Source organism: Emys orbicularis, chromosome 12, assembly GCF_028017835.1.
Source record: "Emys orbicularis isolate rEmyOrb1 chromosome 12, rEmyOrb1.hap1, whole genome shotgun sequence".
NCBI classification, from domain to species: domain Eukaryota; kingdom Metazoa; phylum Chordata; order Testudines; family Emydidae; genus Emys; species Emys orbicularis.
In genome coordinates this window covers 25,046,067-25,072,100 of record NC_088694.1, presented here as the reverse complement: position 1 = coordinate 25,072,100, position 26,034 = coordinate 25,046,067, and the positions used below count along the sequence as shown (strand labels likewise).

Genomic DNA, 26,034 nt, shown 5'->3' with positions numbered 1-26,034 from the left:
ACAGCCATTCATTTATAAGAGTATCAGGAAGCCCACCCAGATCTAAGGCCTTGTCGTAGTGAGGACTTCAGCCATAAGTTGCCAGCCAATGGTGGAGCTACACCAGAGCAAACCCCTCCTGTAGCCAAGCAAAGCAGCTAGCAGCCACAGTCTGCGGTGGTGTAGGTGAACCCTTCCTGAGACTAGAGCTCAGGCCAGGTCTACACTACAGATCTATATCGGAATAAAGACGTCACTCAAGGGTGTGAAAAATCCACCCCCCTGAGCAACGTACTTACACTGACTTAACCCCCCGTGTAGACAGCGCTATGTTGATGGGGGAGCTTCTCCCACCAATATAGTTGCCTCTTGGGGAGGTAGATTAACTACATGAACAGGAGAAGACATTCCTATGCCGATAGGAGAGTTTCACTAAGACTATGTCCACACTAGAGACCTGTGTAGCCGCCCTATGCCGGCAGGAGAGAGCTTTCCTGTCAGCATAATTAAACCACCCCAATGAGCGGCGGTAGCTATGTCAGCGGGAGAAGAACTGTGACCGAAGTAAGTTTTGCTGACATAAGTGGCAGTGTAGACGTGGCCTAAAGCACTACCGAGGCCGCTGCGCCGCTGTTGCACTGTACGTGCAGACAAGCCCCGAGCATTGTAAAAACAGGCAGATTCAGCAGCACCAAAATGTTTTGTGAATTCACATCAGTTTCACTGAATTGTTCACGTTGAAAAACAAACAAACAAACAAATCTCCCAAAGTTGAAATGATTTGATTTTTGGGGGTCAAAATGACTGGACGTTTTTGAATTTTCCTTTAATTCTATTTTTTTTTTTTTTAAAAAAGGTGAAAACATAAAAAACACTTAAAATCTAAAGGAAACATTTCATTTTGTGGTGAATAAAATGTTTCATTTGACCTTAAAACAAATGTTTCTTAATTCCAAAAATGTTTGTTTTCGGGTCAACCTGAAACTACTTTCCCCCCCCAATTTTTCAGAACTGCCAGCAAACTGGAAAACCCATTTTTGGCCCAGTGCCCTTGAGAGCAGAGTAAGCTGCACCAGTACAAGCGTGCCTTAGAGCAGCTTTGCCTAGCTGCGCTAGGGGGTTGCCTGGCAGTAGTGATACTAGGAGCTATTACTGGGGCACCATTTTGATACGGCTGAACTCTGGCCACAGTGGGGGGAAAAACTCAGAACAAGCTTGCAAATGTGGGTAGGAACATGTGGCAGGTAATCCAGCAGTGAAGGGGTTAAATGACACAGTAAGCAGAAAATCTGGGGCCATGGGTGATTTGTGTGTTCTGAAGGGGAGGTGGGGGAAGTGGGAGACAGCTTCTCTCTTGCACTCTCCCATACTGGCCATCTGAACTCGGATGCCTGCTAGGCATTTCATTGGTTCCTACCAAATAGGCTCATCCTCCATTAAAACCTCTCTGCCTCATCATCACGTGCCGGTCTCAAACCTTGCTCTGCCTTATTTCTTCCAGCATGGGTGTCTTAACAGCAGATCAGCTCTCTCTTGCGCTCCTTTCTTAGCTTCCTCCCCTTGGGGCTGCAATAGAGACAGCAGCTGTGGCAGGAAGGAGGATGTGTTAATTTCCTGGGGCAGGCCTGACCGTTGTAGCAGCATTTGCTGCTTCTATACAGCCTTTAAAAGGCACATGCTCAGGGAGGGCAGCTGACTGTGGTGTGAGTGCCGGAGAGGATGGTAAAGCTGGGTGCTGAGATGTCTTTGAACCAGCCTGCTGTGGATTGCTTCCCTTACTCCAGGATGCTGGCTCTGCTGGTAGAAGTGATGACAGGTGTGTGTGCGCTCTTGATGCTTCCTTTCCTGTTCTCATGTTTTTTGCAAAATGCTGGAGATTTTAAACACCTGGCTGCTGTTCTGGCTTGTCAGGTTTATTTGTCTCGCTGTTCTAAGATGCGGGTGAGTTTGGCTGCCTGTCTGTGTGCTGATCCTCATGGGAACGAGGTGCCCTGCGCAAAGCACGGAGCTACAGCTTGCCCTGCAGCTGCGACCTTTTTGTCAAGGAATCACAAGGGTTGTGTTTTATTCTGGGGGGCGCCTGCTCAGAACAAAGCTCCATGCAAATGTGAACAGGCCAGAATCTGTGGGATGGGTAACTAACCAATTAAAAGGGAAGCTATCTCCCTCTGCTTATAGCCTTTCCTCATGCTGTTGGCTAGTTCCTAGACCTGAGCTCTGCAAACCCCACTGAACTCTGGGGAGGTGAAAATGTAACTGAGCTGTCTGGCCTTGGGTGTCTCTATCTCTTAGATACGTGGCAGGGGAAGTCGGAGCCTTGGTTGGACAGCTAAAGCAAACATTGGAGGAATGGCTGGTCATTCCCGAGCACTTGTACAATGAAACCTTAGCTGGGGAACAACTCTGTGCTCAGACTGTCTCTATCTATGTTCTAGGGCAGCAGCTCTCAGCCTTTCCAGACTACTGTACCCCTATCAGGAGTCTGATTTGTCTGGCGTACCCCAAGTTTCACCTCACTTAAAAACTACCTGCTTACAAAATCAGACATAAAAATACAAGAGTGTTACCGCACACTGTTACTGAAAAATTGCTTACTTTCTCATTTTACCATATAATTATAAAATAAATCAATTGGAATATAAATACTGTACCTACATTTCAGTGTATATTCTATAGAGCATTGACTCTATGAAATTTCAGTTTGTACTGATTTTGCTAGTGCTTTTTATGTAGCCTGTTGTAAAACTAGGTAAATATCTAGATGAGTTGATGTACCTCCTGGAAGATCTCTGTTTACACATACCCTGGCTGAGAACCAGTGTTCTGGGAAAGCTGTGGATTGGCTTTGCACATCTTAGTGTTTTCTCTCTGTCAGTAACCACACCTCTCTCTGGTTAGCTGCAGGAACTTGGTGACTTGTCACACCCCTCTTTAATTCAGACCTTCAGGCTCTTAAACCTGATGTTTCTTCCACAGTACAAACTGCCTGCACAACTACAGCTTCCCCGTCCTTACTGCCACTTCCTGGCAAGCATAAGGGCAAGGTCCCTGCTCCAAGGAGTTTACAATGAGGTTAGATCGGACATGAGGAGGGAGAAATGACATCAGAGAAGAGGGGTGGGGAGTGGGGCTCGCACAAAACAAGGCTATGAGGAGATTGCCTCTTCTTGCAAGGTAAGAATCATGTTTGTGATTTATATGTAGGGAGAGTATTAAATAATAGACTGACACGGGAATGTGGGTCACTGCTGGTGAAGTTGTGGAAAGAGGGTTTTGAGGAGGCACTGCTTGAACTGTGCTCTGAACAGAATGTATTTTTGCAGGGGCTGTTATTAGCTATAGTAACTGCTTCAACTTGTGCGGTGGCATAGCTGCTGTGAGAATAGGTGCCGGCCACCTCTGAAGTGCCTCTGGTCTGTGGAAGGTGACTCTCTCAGCAGTAGGCTGGAGGGGGGGGGGGCGGGGGGCAGGGGAAGATGGACAGGTGGGTGGGTTCAGCAGCCAGTCTCCCACCAGTACAGCGCTCCTGTTATGTAAGTGAACTCCTTGGGATTCATGTGCCTTATCCAGTCTGGGGCTCTTGCTATGCCTCAAGCTTCCCTGCAGCCCCAAGAGAGGCAAGAACGTGGCAGCCTTTCTCCTTTTCGAACTGATCTCTCCTGTATCTTTGTGACCTATTTCTGGGCTTATTTTTAGTTTTTAAGTGTGCTGGGCAGATCTCCAGGCTTTAGGGCCAGGAGGATCTGTGACTGCCTGTGTACCTGCTGTTGGTTTTGAATCTCCCGGAGGGGCAGAAGGTGCCTTGACTTAAGAGAAGGCAAACCTCGTAGAAAAGGGATGTATGTGGACCAAGCGGGGAGGGATGGCAGGCCTGGCTCTGATCACAGCCATATCAATAGGTGCCTTGAAAATGGTACTATGTGCACAGGGATGACCTCGAACTAAGACCTGCATAGTGTTTCTTACATGCATAAGAAGGTGCGGTCGCGGTCTCGGTCCCGGTCCCTGAGTGGCCCAGTTGATAGATACAAAGCAAGCGCTGCTGTTCTCCCATAGCGACTTGTCAAGTAGTTTCACTGATTCCAGCAAGAAACCACTGGAGAGGACCTTAAAATGGGCAGAAGCTGTGCAGACTCTGCCCCGCACTGCCAATACTGTTCTGTTTTGACCCAGCCAACCTTCACTAGCCTCGTCCTGTGCCCCGCCTTGCAGGAGGAGACTAGAGCCGAGTGTCTTTTTGGCTTGCTGGCCGTTGAGAAACGTAAAAAAAACAAACCAATATGATCTGGGCTCTGAGACCTGGTGCTCTGGGTTTAACGCAGTATAGAGTCCAGCGTTTCTCAAATGTGGCCACCAGTGGCTTTTCTTGTGGCTACAGCCTCCTGGGCTGTGATTGGGGGGAGGAGAGGCAAAGCAGCAGCCCCTCCCTGTTCCAGTTGCTCCTGGATGCACCGCCTTAGTGTTGGCTGCTGGGGCTGCAAGCAGGGGTTGGGCCCTGCCCCCCTCTGGAGACAGCTGGGGCACAACGCTGGAGGAGCAGGCAGCTGGTGAGTTCCCCACCTCCCCAGGGATGGTGGGGCTCAGGCTTTGGGCTTCACCCCTAGAGTGGTGGGGTGCAGGCTCCAGCTGCCTGGCTTCAGGCTCCATCCCTGTCCCCTGGCCACGGGGCTTTGGGCTCTGGCTACGGGACTTCAGACTCTGGCACCCCACTATCTCCTTTGCCCCCCCCAACTCCATTGCCTCTGGCCCCTACTGCCTACCCTGACCCCCCCATCCAGGGCTTAATTTGTCCCCAGGCTTGCCAGGGTTGAGTGAGTCTGCTGTGAAAAGTGATACTTTTATGTTTGTTAATATCACTTTTTACAGCAGACTTACTAGCTAGCAATAAATAAATTACAATGATTTGGACATGTATATGTGCATATTTATTTGTTTTTCTTAAAGCTAATTAAGTACTTTAGGAAAAAGTATGAGAGCATCCACCAGCAAGAGTTGGTGGCCGCACTCTTAGGCCACCAAAAACTTTGTCCTGAGAACCCTTTACCCTTAGTGACCTGGAGAGACCCTCTAGTCTGCCTTCTAGGGGTTAAGCTAGGAGCTACCACTTCCTTCTCCGTTATGACCTGAGTCTGGAATTTGAACCTAGTTCTCAGTGACATCAGTGCAAATCAGCAGTAAAATCAATGAGCTTACATGGGTGTGAAACTGATGTGAATGAGAGGAGAATCGGGCTCATGGGCCAGATTTCCAGGAAAGCTCCATTCCCAATGTGCTGAGCTGTCTTCGAAAGCTGGCTGCGGTGGCTTGTCTGCAGCGGTCACCGGAACAGAAATACCTAAACCACTTGTGCGAACTCCTTTGGTTTTGATACTAGTCTGCGTAGCTGCTCTTACTGCAGGGTAAGGTAACACTAGTCTGATAACTTGAATTGATTTTTTTTTTTTTTTGCTGGCTTAAGTTATATCAGAATAGGGGTCTTTTATTTCACAGTAAGAGCATCCATGCACAGACTAGCATCAGACAACTATTTCAGTCCCAGTTACTGCATAGGCAAGTCCATAGTCCCCAGAGATGAAAGACGACTGCATCCTTATAATTCCTCCCTGCCCTTTAAGGATGGCTGCTTCTTGAGCTGCCTCATTCCACCAGTCCCTGTGGCTTGGGTTAAGGTGCTCTGCTATTCAGGGGCTGCCTTTGTGCTCTCAAAGCCAGTGGTCGCCATGTTATCCATTGCAAAACTGGTTTACTCTTCATATTGCTCTCCGTTTTGAAAGTGATATCTGGCCGGGTTATGTGGCTCTCTTCCAGTGAGCAGCCTGGTCCATGGCATCATAAAATACAGCCCTCTGATATCCCGGTAACCTCAGGGGAGGGCAAACAAACTCTAATGCAAACTTTTAGTGGTAGTGGAATCGAATGAACTTTTCTTAGCTTATCAGAGGAGATAAAAGTTCCGGTGAATGTTACAGCCCAGTGCACTTATGTCGGGGGGGGATCTGTATGCAAACGGGGTATGGTCCTTGGGCACCTGGGAAGATGTTCATGCAGCCATCACTGCAACAGCAGGCACACCTAGCACCACTTTCTTGTTCTCATGCAACAGCACAATGCTGCTGTCTTACTGGGATCATAATGCTGCAGGGAAATGACTACATAAAGGTTCATTCCATTTCCCCTGCCCCAAATCTATAGTAGGAGCTTGTAAAGTCTGTTCTATCATCTAAATCTAAATCTTGGGTCCCAGACCAGCGGACAGTGCCCTGTTAACAACTATTCAGCTCACAACTATGCCTGTCTGTTCAGGGATTTGGCTCCCCTGCCAAATTCCCAGCCTGGTGTTTAGGCCAATATGGAAACATCTTCTGCAAAGTGTCATTTGTTCATGTTTATCTCCAAACATATTACCTGAGCTAAAGGAACTCCCAGCTTAGGAGGGCTTGTACATCTGCAGCCAGTGCTGCTGAGTTTGTCCTATAGTGTTCAACACTTTTTGAATGAAACACTATTTTTCATGGAAATGCCCTCTCCTTTTTTTTTTTTTTTTTTTTTTAAAAGGAATCTTCTGTTTTGTTTTGATTGTCGGAGAAAAACTCAGCTCTCACTGAGTTCTGCTTCCACATGTTTTAAAGATTCTTTTTAAATAAAAATGTTTTGGTTTTCCTTTCTTTTCTTCTCCTCCCCCACTATTTTCCGTGGCAAAGCTGGGGCGGGGGTTGAAGTTGAAGGCCCGGAAATTTTGTGAAAATATTTATTAGCTAACCAAAACAATAATTCCTCTTTGAAACCTGCCATGTTTTCATACCTTGTGTGTGTGTGTGTGTGTGTGTGTGTGTGTGTATATATATATATATATATATATATATATATATATATGCAATTTTGCAAAAATGCTCCCATTTTTGGATCCTGTAGGATGGGGGACCAGGAGACAGGATTTCTGGGCCCGACTCTTCCATTGTCCTGCACTTATTGCAAAGTGACGGTAAAATGCCACCGAATCAGACAGGCAACATTTGACACGTGCTTTGTGCTGGTGCGACTGATGACACAAGATGCAGGACAACAAAATCTCGCCCTCCTAGGGTTTAATCCTGACTGACCCTGGCTTGCTGTATGTTGTTGTGCAAGTCACCTCAGTGCCATGATTGGGTGTGGGGAATAACGAGGCTCACTTGAGGATGTTGTGGGGCCTGATTCATGCTTTGAAGGGCTATGAGAGCCCTGAATGAAAGGGGTGATGCTAGTGCCAAGTATGATGTATGCCAGTGTAAACACATCTGTCTTGTGATTCTCCCCCCCCCCCCCCTGCTGGGAGACTAAGACCCAGGGAATTTTTCTGAGAGGTGATTTGTGGGGGAGGCTTATGCAAACCAGACCTCTGGGGGGTCCCCAGCTATCAGCACTCATTGGTTAGCTTGTAAACTGAGGAAAGGTTTTTGATGGAGGTGGGGGAAGCTGTCCTGGCTCCTATAAATGCCTGGCTACTCTGGTGTGTGGGTGGAGGGGGGAAGGAGGTTGAAGAGCAGGGCAAGGTCAGCTAGGAACAAACAGGCCTTTGTGTTCTTGTGCTCTCGCCGCCAACTAATCATCTTAGTTTTCTAACTTTTCTTTCCCGCAGAACTTATAAAGCACGGGTGCGAGAGGATAGAACAGACCATCAAAGCCTCGGGCTCCAGGCTGTGCTCCTAGTGAGTATAAAAGCCTCTCAATGGGACACTAGCCCTTTAAAACGCAGCCTGCTAACCTCTGCTCTAGACAATAATTGGTGAGCAGAGTGGGCTGGCACGGGCCAGAATTGTGGGCAGGGCTCTGGGAGCTGCCTCCAGCACAAACAGGCACAGCCAAGGAGCGTCCCCTGCCATGGCACTGATTCTGCTTTGGAGGAAGGGCTTTCTCTAGCTGCTGGGAGTCCAGGTGGCCCATGCCTCTTGCAGAGGGGAACGTCTTGCTGTGAGAGATCACACTGGGTGTGTGTGTGTGGGGGAGACCTAGGGGGTATTCAGTGTGCGGTTTGGCTGGCTGGTTACAAGGGGTGCAGAGGGGTGGGGGTTTTCATGGGCCTGGATAATGCTCCAGAGATGGATGGACCCACCCATATGTCTGCAGAGCTTCCTCCAAGACAATATGTGAAGCTTTCGGGGGGTGGGGAAGGAGCTTGGTTTTGATATTATTTAACCTTCGCTAAAGGTGAGGTGTGAGGGGGAGGACTTAGAAAGGGAAGTGGGGGCTGGGGCTGGGGCTGGCTCCCTTTGTTCTCATCTACATAACCCCCAACCACAGACAACCAGCTCCCAGGAACTAGAGAGGGCCAAGCTACAAAGTGTCTCTTTTGGTTCCTTCCTGCGCTTGTCAATCCAAAGTGGCATTTGGAGCTGGTGGCTCGGAACCACCGCTGAGCACGTCTCTTTCCTAAAAGGTGTCCCTGCTAATGCTGGCCTGGCTCCTGCAGCCCAGAGCTCCCCCAGGTCCAGGCCTGCTTTGCTACCTGGGCTAGTAAAGTCTGTAAAACTGTGTCAGACGTGTGGACCTGGTCTACGCTGGCTTAGGAAATGGCATCAAAACTGGGCCAGCACCGTCCTGGGAAAAGACGGGTGGTCCAAGCCAGCTTGCATTATCTTGGCTTCCCTGCAGAGCCAAAAGGACCGTCTGGGTCTGGAGAGGGGGATTGAGGCCCAGCACATCACGAGGCTGAAAGCGTGGGGTGTGTAGCATCCCCGCTGTTCTCAGCACCTGCTTGAACTTCTATGGTGGGCTAAGAGTCCTCATCTGGGCCGCTGCACTAGATGGTCACGGTTTTTGTTAGGCAGTAAGGTCCCCCCTCTTAAGAGGCTGTGGAGCGTGACTGTGTGAAAGGGTCACACTACCCCAGGGCCAGCTCTCTCTGCAGCAATTGGCCGAACCAGAGTTGCTCTGACGAGACACTGGCTGTGTTGGAATTCTGGCTGGGTCTGTTGCAGCAGCAACTTCCCGTCTGCACTCTGAGCTCAGTAGAAGTGTGGGGGGGCCTCTTTTCAAAAGAGGCCACTTTTTTGGAGGTGCCTTTTGGGGGGAGGGGCACTCAATCAGGCCCCGAGGGCCTGACTTTCAGTTGAAGCCAATGGAAGGTTCAGGTGCTAAACAGCTGGGAAAATGGGGTGCTAGGCGTCACATGTAAAACACCCAAACACAGTGTCAGAATCAGTGGCCACTCCTGAAAAGTTTGGCCTGATAATTGAGTTTTAGATAGTCTTGTGGCTGATCCTGGGCACTTAAATACCTTGGGCCTGCACCTTGTGCTGTCACTTATATGGGTGCAGAGTGAGGGCACTAACTGCTACCCAATGAGAGAGAGCGCATTCTGTCCTCCCCTCTGCACCAGTGGAAGCAGCTATACAAGCTGCAGGGCAATGAAGAATCAGGCCTCATGGCTCCAAACGTTGTGCTGGAGGTATGATCTGTGAGGCCCCAAGTTACTGGGTGGGGAAATCCTTTTTCCTGCTCTATCCATTCTCATCTGGGAAGATCATGCAGGTCCCCTTAACGGGTGCCTGCTTTCCGTGTGCTGAAGGCTGGCTCTGAACCCTGACAGGCTGGGGGCTAAGGGCTAAGTGCTGATGAACAGTCTCCTTGCTGGTTCATTGTATTATCATTATCTTTTTCTTTCAAGTGCTGAAAGAGTTGCCTTCTTAATGGACCGTTCCAAAAACCCGGATAACAGCCCCCAGGTAAGGTTCTGGCTTGCTGGCTCCTATGCAGAATTACTGTTAATTGTAACAGGGAGGAAGGAGACATTTGTAGGAGAAATGTGAGCTGGCGAACTTAGCCTTAATCCTTCTCTCCTCTCGGAAAAGAGGGAGGAGCTTGGGGTGTCTCTGCAGGCAAAGAGCAGTTTGTTTGGAATCGTTCCGTTCCAGGTATGGGGGAGAGATGACCCTTGTCTTGCCATGGGTGGGAGGACTCACGACACCCCACTTTCGCGATCCCCTTGAGCCAGCTCCAGTTATTGCAGGATTCCTCAGCCACAGTGGGAGCATCACCATCAAGTTGACTGCGGATCTTGAGCCATGACACGGTGCCCAAAAAACCGCATCAGGCTGGGCACTCTTAACCCCACATCTGCATATTTGATTCATTCCTGCCACGAGAATCCTGCAGGGCTGCAGTGCATCCATGCTGATCAGGGTCCTTCTGCTTCACCTGTGACTGTCCCTCCAGCTGATCCCCTGGCAGGGCTATAGACCCCCCTCACTTCCCCTGGAGCTCGGCAGGTCAATTGCACGCCTCCATGGTTGGGGATTCTTTAGCTCCACCCCATGCTCGGAGTGAGTGTGTGTGTGTGTTCCCACCCGACAATCTCTCATTGCAAAGGGTGTTTTGGCAGGGTAGGGGGTGTCCCCAGGCTTTGGTCCTTGCAGACTCTACCCTATAAAACCAATACACTCCTCCTGTTGGCCTTGGCGGCCTCTGGGATTGCTTCCTTCTAGGCCTGCCTTGTCCCTGTGGTCTCTGATGGGTGATGCTGGATGGAGAGGAGGGAGCTGCTCTGATTTTGACCAGGACACTGCGGGAAGCAGGAGTGCAAGGAGCACGAAGGCCTGGTTCCCTGTAAAGTGTAGGGACAGGGAAAATCCCCCTGTGGCTAGAGGTGGGGAAGAGGAGGGAAAGGACCTATGTGTATGGGGGATGGGCAGGAAGAGAATGGGCTCTATTCCCCACCCCCACCCCCAGCCCTGCCCTGTGCCACCAGAGAAAAGCAAAATTCCAGAGCTTTAGCGTAGCTTTCAGTTCTGAGTGGTGCCTGAGCCATGGGCTGGATTAGTGCTGTTGTCAGGCTGTAGGAAGATTAATTTCCTGGCTCTGAATTCCAGCCCTGAGAGTGCTTGGCAGGTGTCTAGGGTCCCTGCAATCTCTCTAGCAATGGGATCTGTAAGTGCTACAGAAATGGGGAGCTCTCCCCACGTGTGCTGGCGTATAAGTTCATCGCTCGGCGCAGATGGTGGCAATCACCCATGCGTTCCTGCGGCCTGTGTGACTCGCATGCAAAGAGGGCCCAGCGAGTGTAATGCCGCACGCCGCTTTTCCTGACGCCCAGGGTGTTCGTCTCACACGAACCATGCCAGCAGCTAAACCTCCTTCTATCACTCCCTCACAATAGGTCAGGCAGATGTGGGGCCTGCCTGGGTGCATGGGATTTGACTGATGCTGTTGCTTTAGGACATGAGTAGAGCTTAGGTGAGGAAGAGAAATGAGATTCCCCCTCCCCCCGAACCCTGCCCCCCATTTCCTGTGCACAGTGTCCAGGGACGGACCTCCTTCTGGAGGGACTTATCCAGCCAGGTGCCAGAAGATTTGTTCCACTCTCACTGGTGAACTTGGAGGAGTTGGGGACTGGTGTGTGTGTGTGTGTGGGTGGGGGGGAGGAGGGGGGAAATAAAGCCAACTGCTCCAGTCTAAGGGCCACCGTTAACTGAGATTCTGAGTCAAAAATAGGCTGACCGTGTCTGTTTGGGGTTGTAACAAATAACTTCCTGCAGCAAGTGAAAACATGTCTGCTTTGAAACTCTTCACTGGAATCCCATGTTCCTTCTCAGGGAAATGCTGACTAATTGCTTAATGTCTGTGTCCCCTCCAGCCTCCGACACCGACTGACAACATCAACCTTGGCCCTTCTGCTAATCCGAAGTAAGTAGCCTGCGTTTACATGGGAGAGTATTGAACCCGGTGCACAAGGTTAGCCTTACAGTGAAATAACTGATTGGTTACCCATCTGATTTGCTCCATCTGAGCAAAGAAATCATAACTAGCAAATGGCCCAGGCGGACACCGTTATAGCGCGTATCTCCAAGGTCAGCTCTCTGGGGGCTCAGCCATAGCTAGTCACATGTTCAGATTTCTGCTTTGTCACTTTGACTGAGGTCACGATCCTCATCTCCTGCCCGCACTCTAATGCCTGCCCCCTCCCCCAGCCCCTTGTCTTTTGCTGCTTCCACCTGGTACTTTGGTTCCCTGTTAGGTGGGGGAAGGAGACTCTTCCTTATTTTGATTCTATTGCATCTCCCTGCTGTCTGCTTTATCAGCCAGAGCCCCTCCCAGTCTTTGGAGAGGGGAAACAAAGAGCTTCATTTGCACCTAACCTTCAGGTGCATGTGAGGATTTAACGGCTTTCTCTGCCACTGTCATATTCAGGAGAGTAGATTCTCCAGGTGTCTGGCATACTTGGCTAGGGATTCCACCCCACTGCTGCCCTTGTGTGTCTGTATTGCACCATACAAAATCTTTACCTGCTGGATTGCTGCATTTGTGGCTGGAAGAGGGAAGGAAGCTTATCTAGTGAATGAAGATTATGTCTCCCACCCATCTTCCAGGGCTGACCCTCCTTGTGTACTTTTGAAAAAAACGTTACTTAACATTTAGCCCATGGAATGGGTGGTAACCTGCTGTCTCCTTGTCCAACAGTGCCAAGCCAACGGACTTTGATTTTTTGAAAGTTATTGGCAAAGGAAGCTTTGGAAAAGTAAGTGGGTGTAGCTTGGGGGTCGATCGTGGGTTTCTGAAGGCCTCCTTGCATGGTCTCCTCTTTCCCCTTGCTGAACTAGTTTCCACCAGCAGCGGAGTGGGCTTCATGTACCCCTCCTTGAGTAGCCCATCACCAGTGCTGAAACGGGCCTAGGAACAAAGAGGCCTGTAGCACTAAACAAGTGACTAGGGTAGGTCGAAGGCAGTAGGCTAGCCAGTGTTTTGCATCTTCATTGCCTGGCAAGGCTTGAGAGCCAGGATGATTTCTTGGTCCACTTTCCTTCCAAGCAACCCAGAGGTAGTACCCCAAAGGTAGTAGGAGGGAGGGTATAAGAGCAGCACTTGAAATACTGCTCATCTTGGCACATTCTCACACAACTAGGCGAGGGTCCCTGGGCATGTCTGTGCTTTGTGAGATGACAGTGATCCTCTAGAAAGGGGATTCTCTCCCTCTGTGCTCTGAAACTGCTCTAGCTGGATACTGGGTGGAGTGAGGGGAAAGTAGCTGGGGAATTGAGGGGAAGCTTAGTTTGCTGTGTGCCCTTGTCAACGGATGGAAGGAGAAAACATCTGGCTGGCTTCTCATGCTCTAAAATCCTAGCCCGGCCCCTTGTGCAGTCACCTGCACTAGTCACAAAGGTGGTGTGACACACTAACGAAATAAAGGGATACCTCAGTGGTTTGAGCATTGGCCTGCTAAACCCAGGGTTGTGAGTTCAATCCTTGAGGGGGCCATTTAGGGATCTAGGGCAAAAATCTGTCTGGGGATTGGTCCTGCTTTGAGCACGGGGTTGGACTAGATGACCTCCTGAGGTCCCTTCCAATCCTGATGTTCTATGAAATCGGAATGGAGTAGAGCACCCACGACCCTCACCTCGCCCTTCTGCTGTAGGTTCTCCTGGCCAAACGCAAGTCTGATGGGATGTCTTATGCTGTGAAAGTCTTGCAGAAGAAATCCATCCTGAAGAAAAAAGAGGTACGTTACAGATGAGCCGGGGGGGGGGGGGGGGAGGGTTTTACTTCTCTTCTTGGTGCCTTTTCTTCATGATAAAAGCAAGGTATCATACTAGTGTGTCTGTGCTGCTTGCTCTAGTCACCGCTGGTGTGCACCCCGACTGCTCCTCACTTTTTCAGGAGGATCGTGGTGCAGATGAAAGGAAAGCTGAATAGGGTGACCAGACGTCCCGATTTTAGGGGACTTGCCCACATCCCGACCTTACAGCGGTCGGGACGCACTTTTTGTTCCAATATCGGGGGACCGCGGCAACCCGGCACTGCTGGCACCGCTCACCTCTTCTTCCGGGCCCTGGGGCAGCGCAGCTGAGTTCCCACCGGCCGACAGGCGCCTGCAGAGTGCTGCAGCCCCACTCCCCAGGCACGCATAGAGGCATGGGCGGGGCTCGTGGGTGCGGGCAGCGAGCCCCCCGCCCCTGCCCCCCTCAACCCGACCCGCGCGCGAGCTATGCGGACAGGAGCCAGAGGGACGCTCCCTCCTCCCCCCGCCGCCAGCCCTGCGAACATGGCTGCAGCACGGCTGCGCTTCTCCCTCCTGCTCCTCGCCCTAGTTGCCCTGCTCTGCCCTGCTCCTGCCTGCGCAGTGGCCCCTCTGCTTGGCCACCAAGCACCTGGACCGGCGCTTCGCCGAGCGCAAGCGCTGCACAAACCCAGAGTGCAGCAGTAAGTGGGCGCTGGGGTCCCCGGACGGGACCTGCCTGCTGGATGCTGAGGCTAGCACTGGGGGGGGGGGGGGGGCTGTGCCAGGCAGGCTCTGGGAGGGAGGGCGAGGGGTCCGATGCCGGTCTGGGTAGCCCGTGCGGGGCAGGGACGGGAGACCCATGGGGAGGCCGGGGTGAAGGCAGTGCTCTCGGGGCCGGCCCCCGGGCAGGGCCATGGGGCCGCACCTGTGGGCACCACGCACGTGGGCCACGATCCGGCCGCGAACCAGACGCTTCTTCGTCCCTTTAAAGGGCCAGTAGCCCGGCGTCCCGTTGGTCGGGTTCTCCCATGCGTGCCGGCCCAGCCCCAGTGCGGGGTGTGAGGGGAGGCGTGTGTTTGGCCATCGGCTCCCCACCCCCATCTGCAGCGTTGGTACGTTCTGAGCGGAGCGGGAGGGGACGAGTGGCAGTTGGCCGAGAGTGGGCGGAGGGAGGGGGCTGGGGGACGTGGCCTGAGCGCACCCTCTGGCGCTGGGCGGTGGGGGCGGGGTCCAGGCGCGCGCGGGGGCGGGGCCGCCCGGGGCCCCACTGTCGAGTGCAGTCAGTGTGCGCGAGGCAGCGGTCGGGGCGGCTTGTTCCTTTTTTTGCTCCGCCCTCTACCCCCCCCCCCCGCGTCCCAATATTTCACTTCTGTCATCTGGTCACCCTAAAGCTGAACAGCAATGGCTTGAGCATGGTGCAAACAAGCTCTGCCACTGCTCAGTCCTTGCCCACCCAGCTCCTATGTCTGCACTATAACTGTTAACAATATTTCTGCATCCACCCCAAACCCTGGGCCTGATCCTGCAAATACTTACTAGCAAGCATAGCGCTTACAGCTGTGAGTAGCCCCATTAACTTCACTGATGAGTACTCGCAGTTGTAGGCACTGTGTCTTGTGTTCCCAGGAGGCGTACCACAGTGTGGAGTACGTGTATGTTGTGATGTGCCGCAGGGAGGTAGGAGGGGGAGGAATTGTCAAACGTGGTTCTGGTGGAATCCTGCTCAACAAGCCTTTGCTTGCTGGCTCAGTCATGCTCCAAGGCATCCTTCAGAGGGACTGGGTATTGACCTTTCAGATACTGAACCTACTCACCCCCAGGGACGGCCAGCTGGCCTCAGAATGAATAACAATATCGGGAGCTTGTTGAGAACCTTCTATTTGAAGATCTCCCAGCACTAGGTGGCCACTCGCCTGCCAGACTCTGGAACGGCACTAACTGACCTACTAACACATCTTTGCCTGGTTCTGCGCAGCAAACCCACATTATGGCGGAACGCAATGTGCTGCTGAAAAATGTGAAACATCCTTTCCTGGTGGGCCTCCACTACTCTTTCCAGACCTCCGAGAAGCTCTACTTTGTGCTAGACTATGTCAATGGGGGAGAGGTGAGTGCAAGTGTACAGCTGTCATTTTAGACTCCTACTGTACATTAACAGTCCTGGCTCTATTTGTCTCCCATCAGGAACCAAGCTGTGGATGTTTGTGCTAAAGCAGCATCATGCCTGTTTCTGAAATGGCCTTGTTCAGACTGGGCACACACTACTGTGGCATTCATCAGTCCAGTCAGAGACCTATCTTAGGAACACTGCCTTTTGAATGAGACTCTGGTGCCAAGCACCTTAGAAATAACATCTGGCAAAATCTTCCACATGCAGTAGCCTGGCCCCATAGGCACTCTCTGATCTAGATTGTAAAATAAACCACACACCCCTCACTTAACTCTCTTGCTTGTCTTGTGGCTTCAGCTGCAATCTGTCACATGTGGGCCTTCTCCTACTGGTGCACAGCAGAGGTCGGGCTGCCATCAGTGAAGGAACATCTGAGGCAAGGGTGGTGAGGGAGGGGAATGGCAGTGTCTCAAACCATTGGGGGTCAAATCTGACTATAGCTGGCTGCCAAAACTCTAGTGTGAGTCCCTCTCGTCCATCCTGTTCTAGCGAATGGAAGCTGCTCTGTGGCACCGCTTGCTCTCCCATTCCTGAATCTCAACTGAAAGCAAATGTTGAAACAGCAAAGGCGCTTTCTATGCTCCATCACGAGGCCTGGTTGAACATGGCTGTTCCCTGCCCAGTTACAGATCATAGAAGGGAGGGGATCTTAGATGTGTCATTGCCAGACATTGTCTCTGATGTTTCGCCTGTTTACAGACTGCACTACACGTTGTAGCGAGGTGGAGGCATGACTATGTTGTGACCAGGTTGACTGTAATGGTGATGTTGGGGGGGCATGACTGCACCCATCCAGGAAAACCTTTAGATTGCTAAATAAGGCAGCGTGGCTCTAGCTAATTCTGTATGGCTGGCACAGTTTACTCTCTGCAAACCGCAGTCACTCGGTGGCTGGCATTCAAATAGCTTCACCTCTTTGTAGGAGGAGACCTCTGTCTCAACAAGCCAAGGTTTGAGATTAGCAGCCCAGCTGCCTCTGGAGCTCTCCTTCTTGGGAAAGAGGTGTTAGTGCTGGGGAGAGGGGTTAGCTTTCAATGGGAGTGAACAGAAGGTGGAAAAGGGGCTGTTCAGAATGTCCCTGCAAATGGCAGCAACACTGCGGGGAGGGGGACGGGATGATGGGAGAGGACTGCTCCCAAGTAACCAACAGGCTGTTTCCTCTCTGTTCAGCTCTTCTTCCACCTGCAGAGAGAGCGCTGTTTCCGTGAACCTCGTGCCCGCTTTTACGCAGCTGAAGTAGCCAGTGCAGTAGGGTACCTGCATTCCTTGAACATAATCTACAGGTAGGGTGCATGTCCCTGGTGTGTACAGCAGGCACTAGTAACTCCCTCTTCCCTGTTCCCCGCCCCCCCCCCCCTTGGCTGCACCTAAGTGTGTGTAAAATATTGAGGAGGGGCAGGAAACTACTTGATATTGTAACCGTGCAGGCATGTTACAAGGGGCACTCCTAAAAGCAAAGTGCAGAACTAATGGGCAGGGCTGTGTTGTCCTCCTAAACTAGGCTTCAGAACTATGCTCTTGATCCAGGCTCTTCTGTGTGTTTCAGAACTTCTCCTGTAGCACCTCCCTGAGCCCCTTCCAGGGAAATAACCCATCCCCTGATTTACCTATCTTTTAGAACTGGAAGGGACCCTGAACGGTCATTGAGTCCAGCCCCCTGCCTTCACTAGCAGGACCAAGGACTGATTTTTGCCCCCGATCCCTAAGTGGCTCCCTGAAGGATTGAACTCACAACCCTGGGTTTAGTAGGCCAATGCTCAAACCACTGAGCTATCCCGCCGAGCTATCCCGCCCCCCTCTTTCAGTCCTTGAATGGGGCTTTGGCTTTGGGAAGGAGGGGGCGAAGTTAGCTTGGTTCGTTTTAAATGGGAGGAGAAGGTAGTTTAGTACAACACATGAGAGGCAAAGTCTCAGGTCAAGAAATTAAAGATGTTTCTCACAGCAGCTGTAACTGCCACACTGTGCGACCAGATACTATAGCATATGCCTAGCAGCCTCTCTAGCCTTACAAAAACACTAATATTTATATATCAAACACATGCTATGCTGATTCACGGCTGCTGCGGGAGCTATAACTCTAGAGTTCCTGACGGCCATGGGGTTCTCATAGATCTCAGTGCACCAGACTATCAACATTTCTCAGTCCCCTGCAGTCCCCATTCTTTTCAACTGGAGCTGTTGTGTGTTGAGCTCTTCGGAAAATCTGGTTCAGCATCACGTCTTTCTCTTCTTCTAGGGACTTAAAACCTGAAAACATCCTCCTGGACTGCCAGGTATGTTCGGCTCTCTTGCAAACACGTCTGCTTCCTGAATTCTCTTCACAATTTTTCGTGCACGCTAGCTTGGGTATGACAGAGAGGAATCATGAGAAATTACTGCCTCCCTTTTCCCTCCCCCTCCCCCAAATAACCTGGTATACCCCACATCCATTCAGTAGGGGGAGCCACAACACTGACTTGTAAAGCAAGCAGCTATATTAACTCTGCATACACATACTCCCTCCTGCTACTCAGTAGTTTCCCAGAGCTCAGATGTTAGCATTTTTGTTATATCTGAGCACTAACCCATGGAAAAGCATTTTAAATATCCCATATGGCAGGTGTAGACTTGAGCATTGTAAAGCTCCACTAACCAAGCAATTCCCTGGACTGATGGAGGACTAATTGTTCAACTGATCGCAGGACTATGCTGATCAGTCTGGCCAGTTTAATAGATACTTATACATAGGTGTGGCAGAATTTTATTTCAATTTTTAAAAAATAATAATGTTGACATCAATTTTTAAATTTTCACAGTTGCAGGAAATTATCGGGGGGGTCAGACACAGAGGGGAGGTCAGATAATTATTTAATGATACTTGACATTGAGATTCAAAAAGTTAAAGCTTTATAACTATTTTAAAACACAGACTGTCAGTATCACATGTCAAAATATACAAAGTACCAGTAAATATCCTTAAACTCTAAAAAGTTCTCAAGCAGCATTTTTCTAAAACTGAAAAAAGTGTAAATTTTATTATTACAGATAGAAATGTATATTTTTACATCTGTTTGTGGGTACAATGAAATTGACGTTTACGGATAAAAATCAAATCCTTACAAGCCTACATTTAAACCATATATTTGTGAGAAGTCTCCCCTCAGATTTCCTGTTCAATCTGTTTGCATGTATAAATAACCAGCAGTTGCGAAGCTGAAAGGTGCACATGAAAACAGCAAAGGGGACTAGAAATCCATGCACCCCCAGTAGGGAGAGCTTGATTAGGCTGAAATCCCTTCTTCTCTTTAGGGACACATAGTACTGACAGACTTTGGACTTTGCAAAGAAGGAATGGAGCCAGAGGAAACGACGTCTACTTTTTGTGGCACCCCAGAGGTACAGTATGGTCAACTTGTCAACTTTCTTGTTGACTGGGAATTACTTAGGCACTAATTGCCTGACACATCAGAGAGGCAGGTGCTCAGCTCCTCACAGAGGTGTCAATCGGAGCTGTGTGTATTCAGCATCACTGAAAAATCGGGGACCAAGATCTGAGACAGTCTCAGCCTCTTTTTTTGACGTGCATGGTGCTGAATATGCTGGCATGTTGCATGAAAGGAACCAAGGAGGCTAAAACTTCCTGTTTGTTCCCCATTGCTGTCATACCAGTTTGGGTCCCACCGAGTTCTTATACCCTTTTACAAAAGCATTATTCCCTTTAGCAATGTAACACTGCCATCCCCCATTTCTTCCCCTTCCTCCCCTCCACTTGCATTCCTACTGCAACTGGTGGGAGAGGGGTAAACTTGATTATCACTGCTGAAAAACAGCCTTTACCTTGGGGCAACTAATGTGTCCGAGGTATCCTGAGGTAAAAACACAGTGAAGACAAGGCACTTTGGTTTTACCACAAGGTAAACTAGGTGAGGTCCACACTAAAGTGTCTTCCCTGTGGTTTTTACCTCAGGATAGCTTGCATGTGTTAATTACCCCGTGGTTTTAGAAGTGACGACAAGGCCTGAGTTTAATAGGGTGTGTTTGAGGATGGCCTAGTCTCTATTCCCTGGAATGGTGCTGAAAACATGTCTGTTCTTGCCATGGGGTTTAGAAGGGTTGCGGAAGATCCATTGCTGATGACCATTGTCGGTAGCAGGGCCCAAGTATAGATTGGACCAATGGACTGTGAACCATTGCCTCTAGAAAGCTTACTCGTGTCAACTGGGTGTCCTCTCTGAAACCTAATAATGATTTTTTTTCCAATGCCACCCTTGCAGAAACTGCTGACTGACTCTTATATCCTTACCATGTGTTTTTTTGTTTTCATTTTAAACTTTGCTCCACAGGTATCAGGTTTCAAGATTTAAACATCCAAATAGGAGAAATTCACCAGGGCATTCAATTAACAGGAGATAGGCCTGGTCTACACACAAATCTCTTTTGTACTGGTATTAATATTTTAGTATGGATGCAGTTTTAGTATGGATGCAATATAAAGGTGCTTACACCAGTATAACTTTACACTGATAAAACTGTCCACACTGGGGGGCAGCGGAGGGAGGCACAGGGCTGTACTGTTTTCACTACATTATTATAGTTAAAGCATTACAATTTTTGCGTGTAGACAAGGCCTTATTTTAATTTGTGACAGGATGGCTTTTACTAAACTGATTAGTATGTTGAATAAACTTGCTTTTAAAATGTTGCAACTTTTTTGGGGAGGGGGGAATCCTGCTGATTCTGGAATGGGAGTTCCTGCAGAACCTGGCAAGACTTCCAGTAGCCATGGTGACAACCTTGACACTGGAAAGCAGGACCTTCTATAGCTACGCTCCTTGATTATAATACTTACTCCTGTAGCTATGAGCACAATGTTCCAGATATTTACTTGCTGCTGCCCCTTAATTCACAGAACACCAAGTTAATAGTCACATGGTCATTAGCGTCTCTTGATGACGCAGGTTGTGACCCTCTCTGCTGCCTTGCACCTTGTGACATCGCCACTGCAAAGTGGCTGTAAAATGCTACCAAGAAGAATAGGAAGTTTTGTTTCCAGCACAGGTGTAAATGGTGGCAAGGTAAAATGTGTCCCCTGTGGGGGAAGGACACAATTTAAAATACTTTTTGCTTGGGATAGGAGAGGGAATGCTTCCTGCCACTCACCTGACTTTTCTGTCCCACTCACCCAAATGCAGCTGAAATGCTAGAAGCATTGCTGCTTCTCGGACTGACTGCAGGGGGCTGCATTCAATAGGTGGGTTCTCTTCTGGTTCCTTAACACTAGCAGGCCAGATTTAAGTAACTCTCCAGCCTGGATTTGGTTCACTAGAGTGTTGGGTAGAGATGAGACTCCCTGGAGGCAACTGGAAGGGAGACTTGTGGTGTATTTGCTGCTACTCCAGTCCCATTCTCCTCCTTGCAGAATTTTCTGCGAGAAATAGAATACAAACAACACAAAGCTGCTTGTGCACCTGAATCTAGTGCTGGTCCATTGCCATGTTACAGGCGCGCTCCATTCAACTCCCTCTGCTGTGCATAAGCTCAGGACAGCGACTGAGGATATGCACCTGTTTTACTGCTGAGGCCCACAAACTGAGCCATATGATATGAATTCAGTAAAAGTTCTGTGGAAGCTTAGGTGTATTGACTCTTCCTTCTTACTCTATGCTGAGATTGCTAGCATGTAAAATAGCTACATGCCAATGTGCCTGGTTTGCTGTTGTCTTTGTAAAGCACTATTGAAATCTTGCATGTGGTTCTTACAATATGTAAGTGGCAGCACTTCTTCTTAGCGTATGTGCAACGTGCCTCAGTTGGCCCGTGATCAGGATTCGTCACTGAATTTGGTCTGCTGGTTGGATCATTAGCATTCCCGGCTTGGGGCGGGTACTGATGGGGAGTGCGACGTGAACGCTGATCCATGCCCCCCAGTAGCAGCACTGAAGGCATAAAACTCCCCTACTGGGCGGCGTTAACCAGTACAGTCTGTGGAGCTGGCTAAGGCCACTCGCAGACACTTCTGTATCTTCCTTGATGTGCGTTTCTGCTCCCAGTTCGGTCATTCATCAAATGTCTCTTGTTAACTCACTACTCCCCCCCCCCACCCCGTGAAATGAACCCAGCTTTCCCTTAGGTGTTATTGCCTCTTTTTGAACCAAGCAGTTAGTTAAAGTTTGGGGCCCTACGAATGTTCCAGATGGGAGTAGAAACTGACAATAATCAGGTGTTGCTTTGTAAATAAATACAACTGTGTCAAAGTTCTGCTTCTCTGAACGCAGGAGGGACCAAGAACAAAGGAAGCAGTTTCTTAGGGCATGGCTACACTTGCAGATGTAGAGCGCTTTGAGTTAAACCAGCCTTCGTAGAGCACAGTAGGGAAAGCGCTGCAATCTGTCCACACTGACAGCTGCAAGTGCACTGGCGTGGCCACATTAGCAGCTTTTGCAATGGCCACAGAGAGCAGTGCATTGTGGTAGCTATCCCAGCATGCAAGTGGCTGCAACGTGCTTTTCAAATGGGGGGGGGTGGAGTGTGACAGGGAGTGTGTTGTGTGTAGGTGGGGGGAGAGAGAGTGGGTTTTTGGGGGGCTGAGAGCATGTCAGCATGCTGTCTTGTAAATTCAGACAGCAGCAGACCCCCCTCCCCCACCTCTCTCTCTCACACACAGCATTCCACAGTAATGGTTGCTTTGTCCCGGAGCAGATAAGCAGCCGGCTGTCAGAAATGGAGCTTTCAAAGGGCACATCCGTATTTCTGCAGCGATTCCAAAACAATGACAAGAATGGCCACTTGACTTAAGGGGATTATGGGACGTTTCCAGAGGCTGATCAGAGCGCAGTAATGCAACACCTCGTTCACACTGATACCTGGGCGTTTCAGCCAAGGCGCACCAAATGTTAATCTTCTCGCCGAGGTGGAGTACCAGGAGTATTCTAGCCCTGGAGTCAGAGTGCTCTACGTGTCTTGCCAGTGTGGATGGGGTTGCTTTAATGCGCTCTAACTCGCAAGTGTAGCCAAACCCTTAGCTTATAGCCCCAAGCCTCGTTAGCCAACACACCCAAAAACTCTCCCTGGCTTTCTCCAGGGTCATGCTGTCCTCAGCAGCTCCTGCCTGGGTTTCTTGTTTTATGCTTCTGCCTCTCTCTGTTCTGTCTCTTCTAAGGCTTGGTCTACACTTACCCCCCCAATTCGAACTAAGGTACGCAACTTCAGCTACGTGAATAACGTAGCTGAAGTTCGAAGTACCTTAGTTCGAATTTACCTCGGTCCACACGCGGCAGGCAGGCTCCCCCGTCGACGCCGCGGTTCCCCCGTCGACGCCGCGGTACTCCTCTCGTCTAGCTGGAGTACCGCAGTCGACGGCGATCACTTCCTGGTTCAACTTATCGCGTCCAGACAAGACGCGATAAGTCGAACCCAGAACTTCGATTCCCAGCCGCCAAACTAGCGGCTGGGTGTAGACATACCCTTAGTTTCTGTGTGTTCTACCTCTTCCCCCTTACTCAGCAAACCCCTCCACCCACTCAGTCCAAACTCCTGGACAGGTTCACAACCCACTTTGATCTTAGATGAGGGGGCTTCTGATTAACTTATCCAAACAGTTATGTTTATGGAAGGGTACATTCACACCCAGTCTCAAAGAGGAAGTCACCAGTACCTCTTGACATAACAGGTGTCTTCATGCTAGATACAGGGACGGGAAATCTGCACTTCCCAGGTTAATTGTACTCTTATTAGTCAGCCACTCATGATTTTGGAAATAGCTGTACATCTAGGGCAAAGAGCCACACCACTGGTCTGAGTTCTGCTAAAACTCCCTTCCTCAAGTTGCATATAGAAAGATGGGAGCTTCTCAAACTTTAAGAAAAGTTTAGCTCTAGATCCAGTCTTGTGGCAGGGGGAAGTTCTAAAAAAAAAAAAAGCTGATGGAAATCACAGCTCCGAACCTCCCTAATGCTTTTATTTAGAGATTAATTAACTGCAACCTGGAATATGTAGTCATGGAAGCCTTTGTAATTTGTCTCAAACAAAGCTCTCTGACTCTTCACAGTACTTGGCCCCAGAAGTGCTAAGAAAACAACCCTATGACAGAACAGTAGACTGGTGGTGTCTGGGAGCTGTCCTCTATGAGATGCTGTTTGGGTTGGTGAGTCTTAAAATCACACACTGCAGCTTGTTGGAGAGCAAAAAGACTCTCCTTAAAGAAAGCAATGACCTTTTGAAGGCTATGGGCCACTAAAGCAGTAGTTCCATGTATAGGGTACCATGACATGGACGATCCCAACATAAATTAAAGTACTAGTTGAAATAGTCATCCTAATATTACTGAGATGAAAGCATTTAGTCTGTCTCTCTCCCTCGCGCACACTGTAGAAATGGAATCTTGATGGATTGTCTCTCACAGCTGTGAAATTGTTTGCATGCTTCATTATGGTATCTCATGTCTTATGTAGCTGATTTTCTCCTCTCTTCCCTATCAGCCTCCCTTTTACAGCCGGGATGTGTCTCAGATGTATGACAATATTCTACACCAGCCACTCCAGATCCAAGGAACCAAGACCATGGCAGCTTGTGATATCTTACAGGGACTGCTTCACAAGGACCAGAAGAGGAGGCTGGGGGCCAAGATGGACTTTGTACGTGGTGTTTCCCATCCTAACCTATTCTCTTCATACACAGCCAACCTCACCCCTCCTCCAAGCCCCTCTCCTCTTTCATATCTGTTCTACATTGGTTGATCTTAGTCTTAGGAAGACTTCAGTGTCAAGTAGAATGACATCTCTCCATAGCAGAAAGAAAGCTCCCTCTGGGTAAACATTCATTATTCAAGCCTTGGACCTAGCTACCTTGCAGTGTCCCATAAGGCTTGGCTTGGCTACTTTTCAAAGCACCATGATATTGCTTGTGTGTGACTTGTGAATTGCAATCTCTTCAGGGGTGTATCTAAATACAACTTTGAGGTGGGGCTTTGGGAGTGTGTGTGGGGGAGGGCGGGGAGAGGGGTTAAGCTCCATATTAGCAACACAACAGGAAGCTGTGGCTCAGAACTGGGCACAGGATGTTAAGACCTGCAGAGGGGACTTTATGCTGTCATGGTTAAAGGTGTGAGGAAGGGCTGGGTTGCCAGCATGTAGTGTCCCTGTACCATAAACAGGATACAGTAAACTCATGAAGTCTTTTGTGTTGGGAATACTCCAGTCTGCCAAGATGAGGAACGTTACAGCTTGTTTTTTTCCAACATGCTGTACGTAGCTGTAAAGCTACAACCATCCACTATCAGGGAGCCTGTGCCTATTTAGTGACTGTTGGAAAAGGGATGGTTGAGGAGGAAGGTGGCAGGAGAGTGATTGTTTCCCCCCCACCCTTCTTTGCAGCTTGAGATCAAGAATCATGTGTTCTTCAGCCCAATAAACTGGGATGACTTGTATCACAAGAGGATCACTCCTCCCTTCAACCCCAATGTGGTAAGTGGTGGTGGCTGATGCAGGTTTCCCCTGCATAACTTTAATGGGAAGGGAACTGAGATTGCAGTGGTCAAAGGTCCCTTGTTCAAATGTTCTAGCTGCTTCTAGATGTGGGGGGTTGGAGGGAGGAGGGGGAGGAGGGGGAGAAATCATCATCATCCTCTGGAAACTTAAAAGTAACTTGCATCTTCTGCCTGTCTGTTCCTCCTCAACTTCCCATAGTACGATCACCGCTTCTAGTTGCTCCACTTATCGGGGGATGCAGTCAGCAAGTTCTGGGACAGAGGATGGGGGGAAGAAACTGTGTGTGTTGCAAAATTCCCCCTCTTCCCCTGCCCCACTGCTAGTTGTCTTAGTTGATGACTTCTTCTTCTTTAGTGCTGTAAGCTAATGTCTCTTTTGTGGGAATATAAAATAAGGGTTTGGTCACAGCTGTCTAAAACAGTTCTGTCTAAAGAAATAACTTGTCTGAAAGCTTAGGCCTGTTCATCTGAAATGATGTTATATATGGTTGTTTGTTTGTTTTTTAGTCTGGTCCTGCTGATCTGCGACATTTTGACCCAGAGTTCACACAAGAAGCGGTCTCGAACTCCATCACCCGGACACCTGACTTAGCAGCCAGCTGCTCCAGTGTCTCAGATGCTTTTTTAGGGTTTTCTTATGCACCGACTGATGAGGACTTTCAGGTTTTTAAATAGGACTTGGGAAACCTAATTTTAACTTATGGTCTTGTTTTTAAAAGTGGCACTGTCCTCTGCTCATGACTGTTAAAGAAATTTGGACTAGCACACTAACTGGAATGGACCTGAACTCTTTCACTGTGATGCACAATGCTTTTTCCTTCCTCTGGCAGGGAGGCTGCTGATCGTCCTAGTTAGAGATTTTACTCCTACAGAATTGAAGTTAACTCCATGGTCTTATTTATGTTTAGAAGCTTGGTGCCATCATTCATGCCAAAACCACACCACAAGTCA

At 49.5% G+C, this 26,034-nt stretch overlaps 1 protein-coding gene across 1 annotated transcript; it reads left to right on the top strand.

Moving 5' to 3' along the window:
• The first annotated feature begins 1,698 nt into the window (after positions 1-1,698).
• On the top strand, positions 1,699-25,758 carry SGK2 (serum/glucocorticoid regulated kinase 2). Its single transcript, XM_065414319.1, has 14 exons — positions 1,699-1,795; positions 7,598-7,667; positions 9,626-9,683; positions 11,591-11,640; positions 12,415-12,472; positions 13,367-13,450; positions 15,426-15,557; positions 16,791-16,903; positions 17,857-17,893; positions 18,909-18,995; positions 23,647-23,742; positions 24,077-24,232; positions 24,971-25,060; positions 25,591-25,758. The coding sequence occupies exons 1-14, from the start codon at positions 1,699-1,701 to the stop codon at positions 25,756-25,758; spliced, it is 1,296 nt and encodes a 431-aa protein (XP_065270391.1).
• The last annotated feature ends 276 nt before the right edge of the window (positions 25,759-26,034 follow it).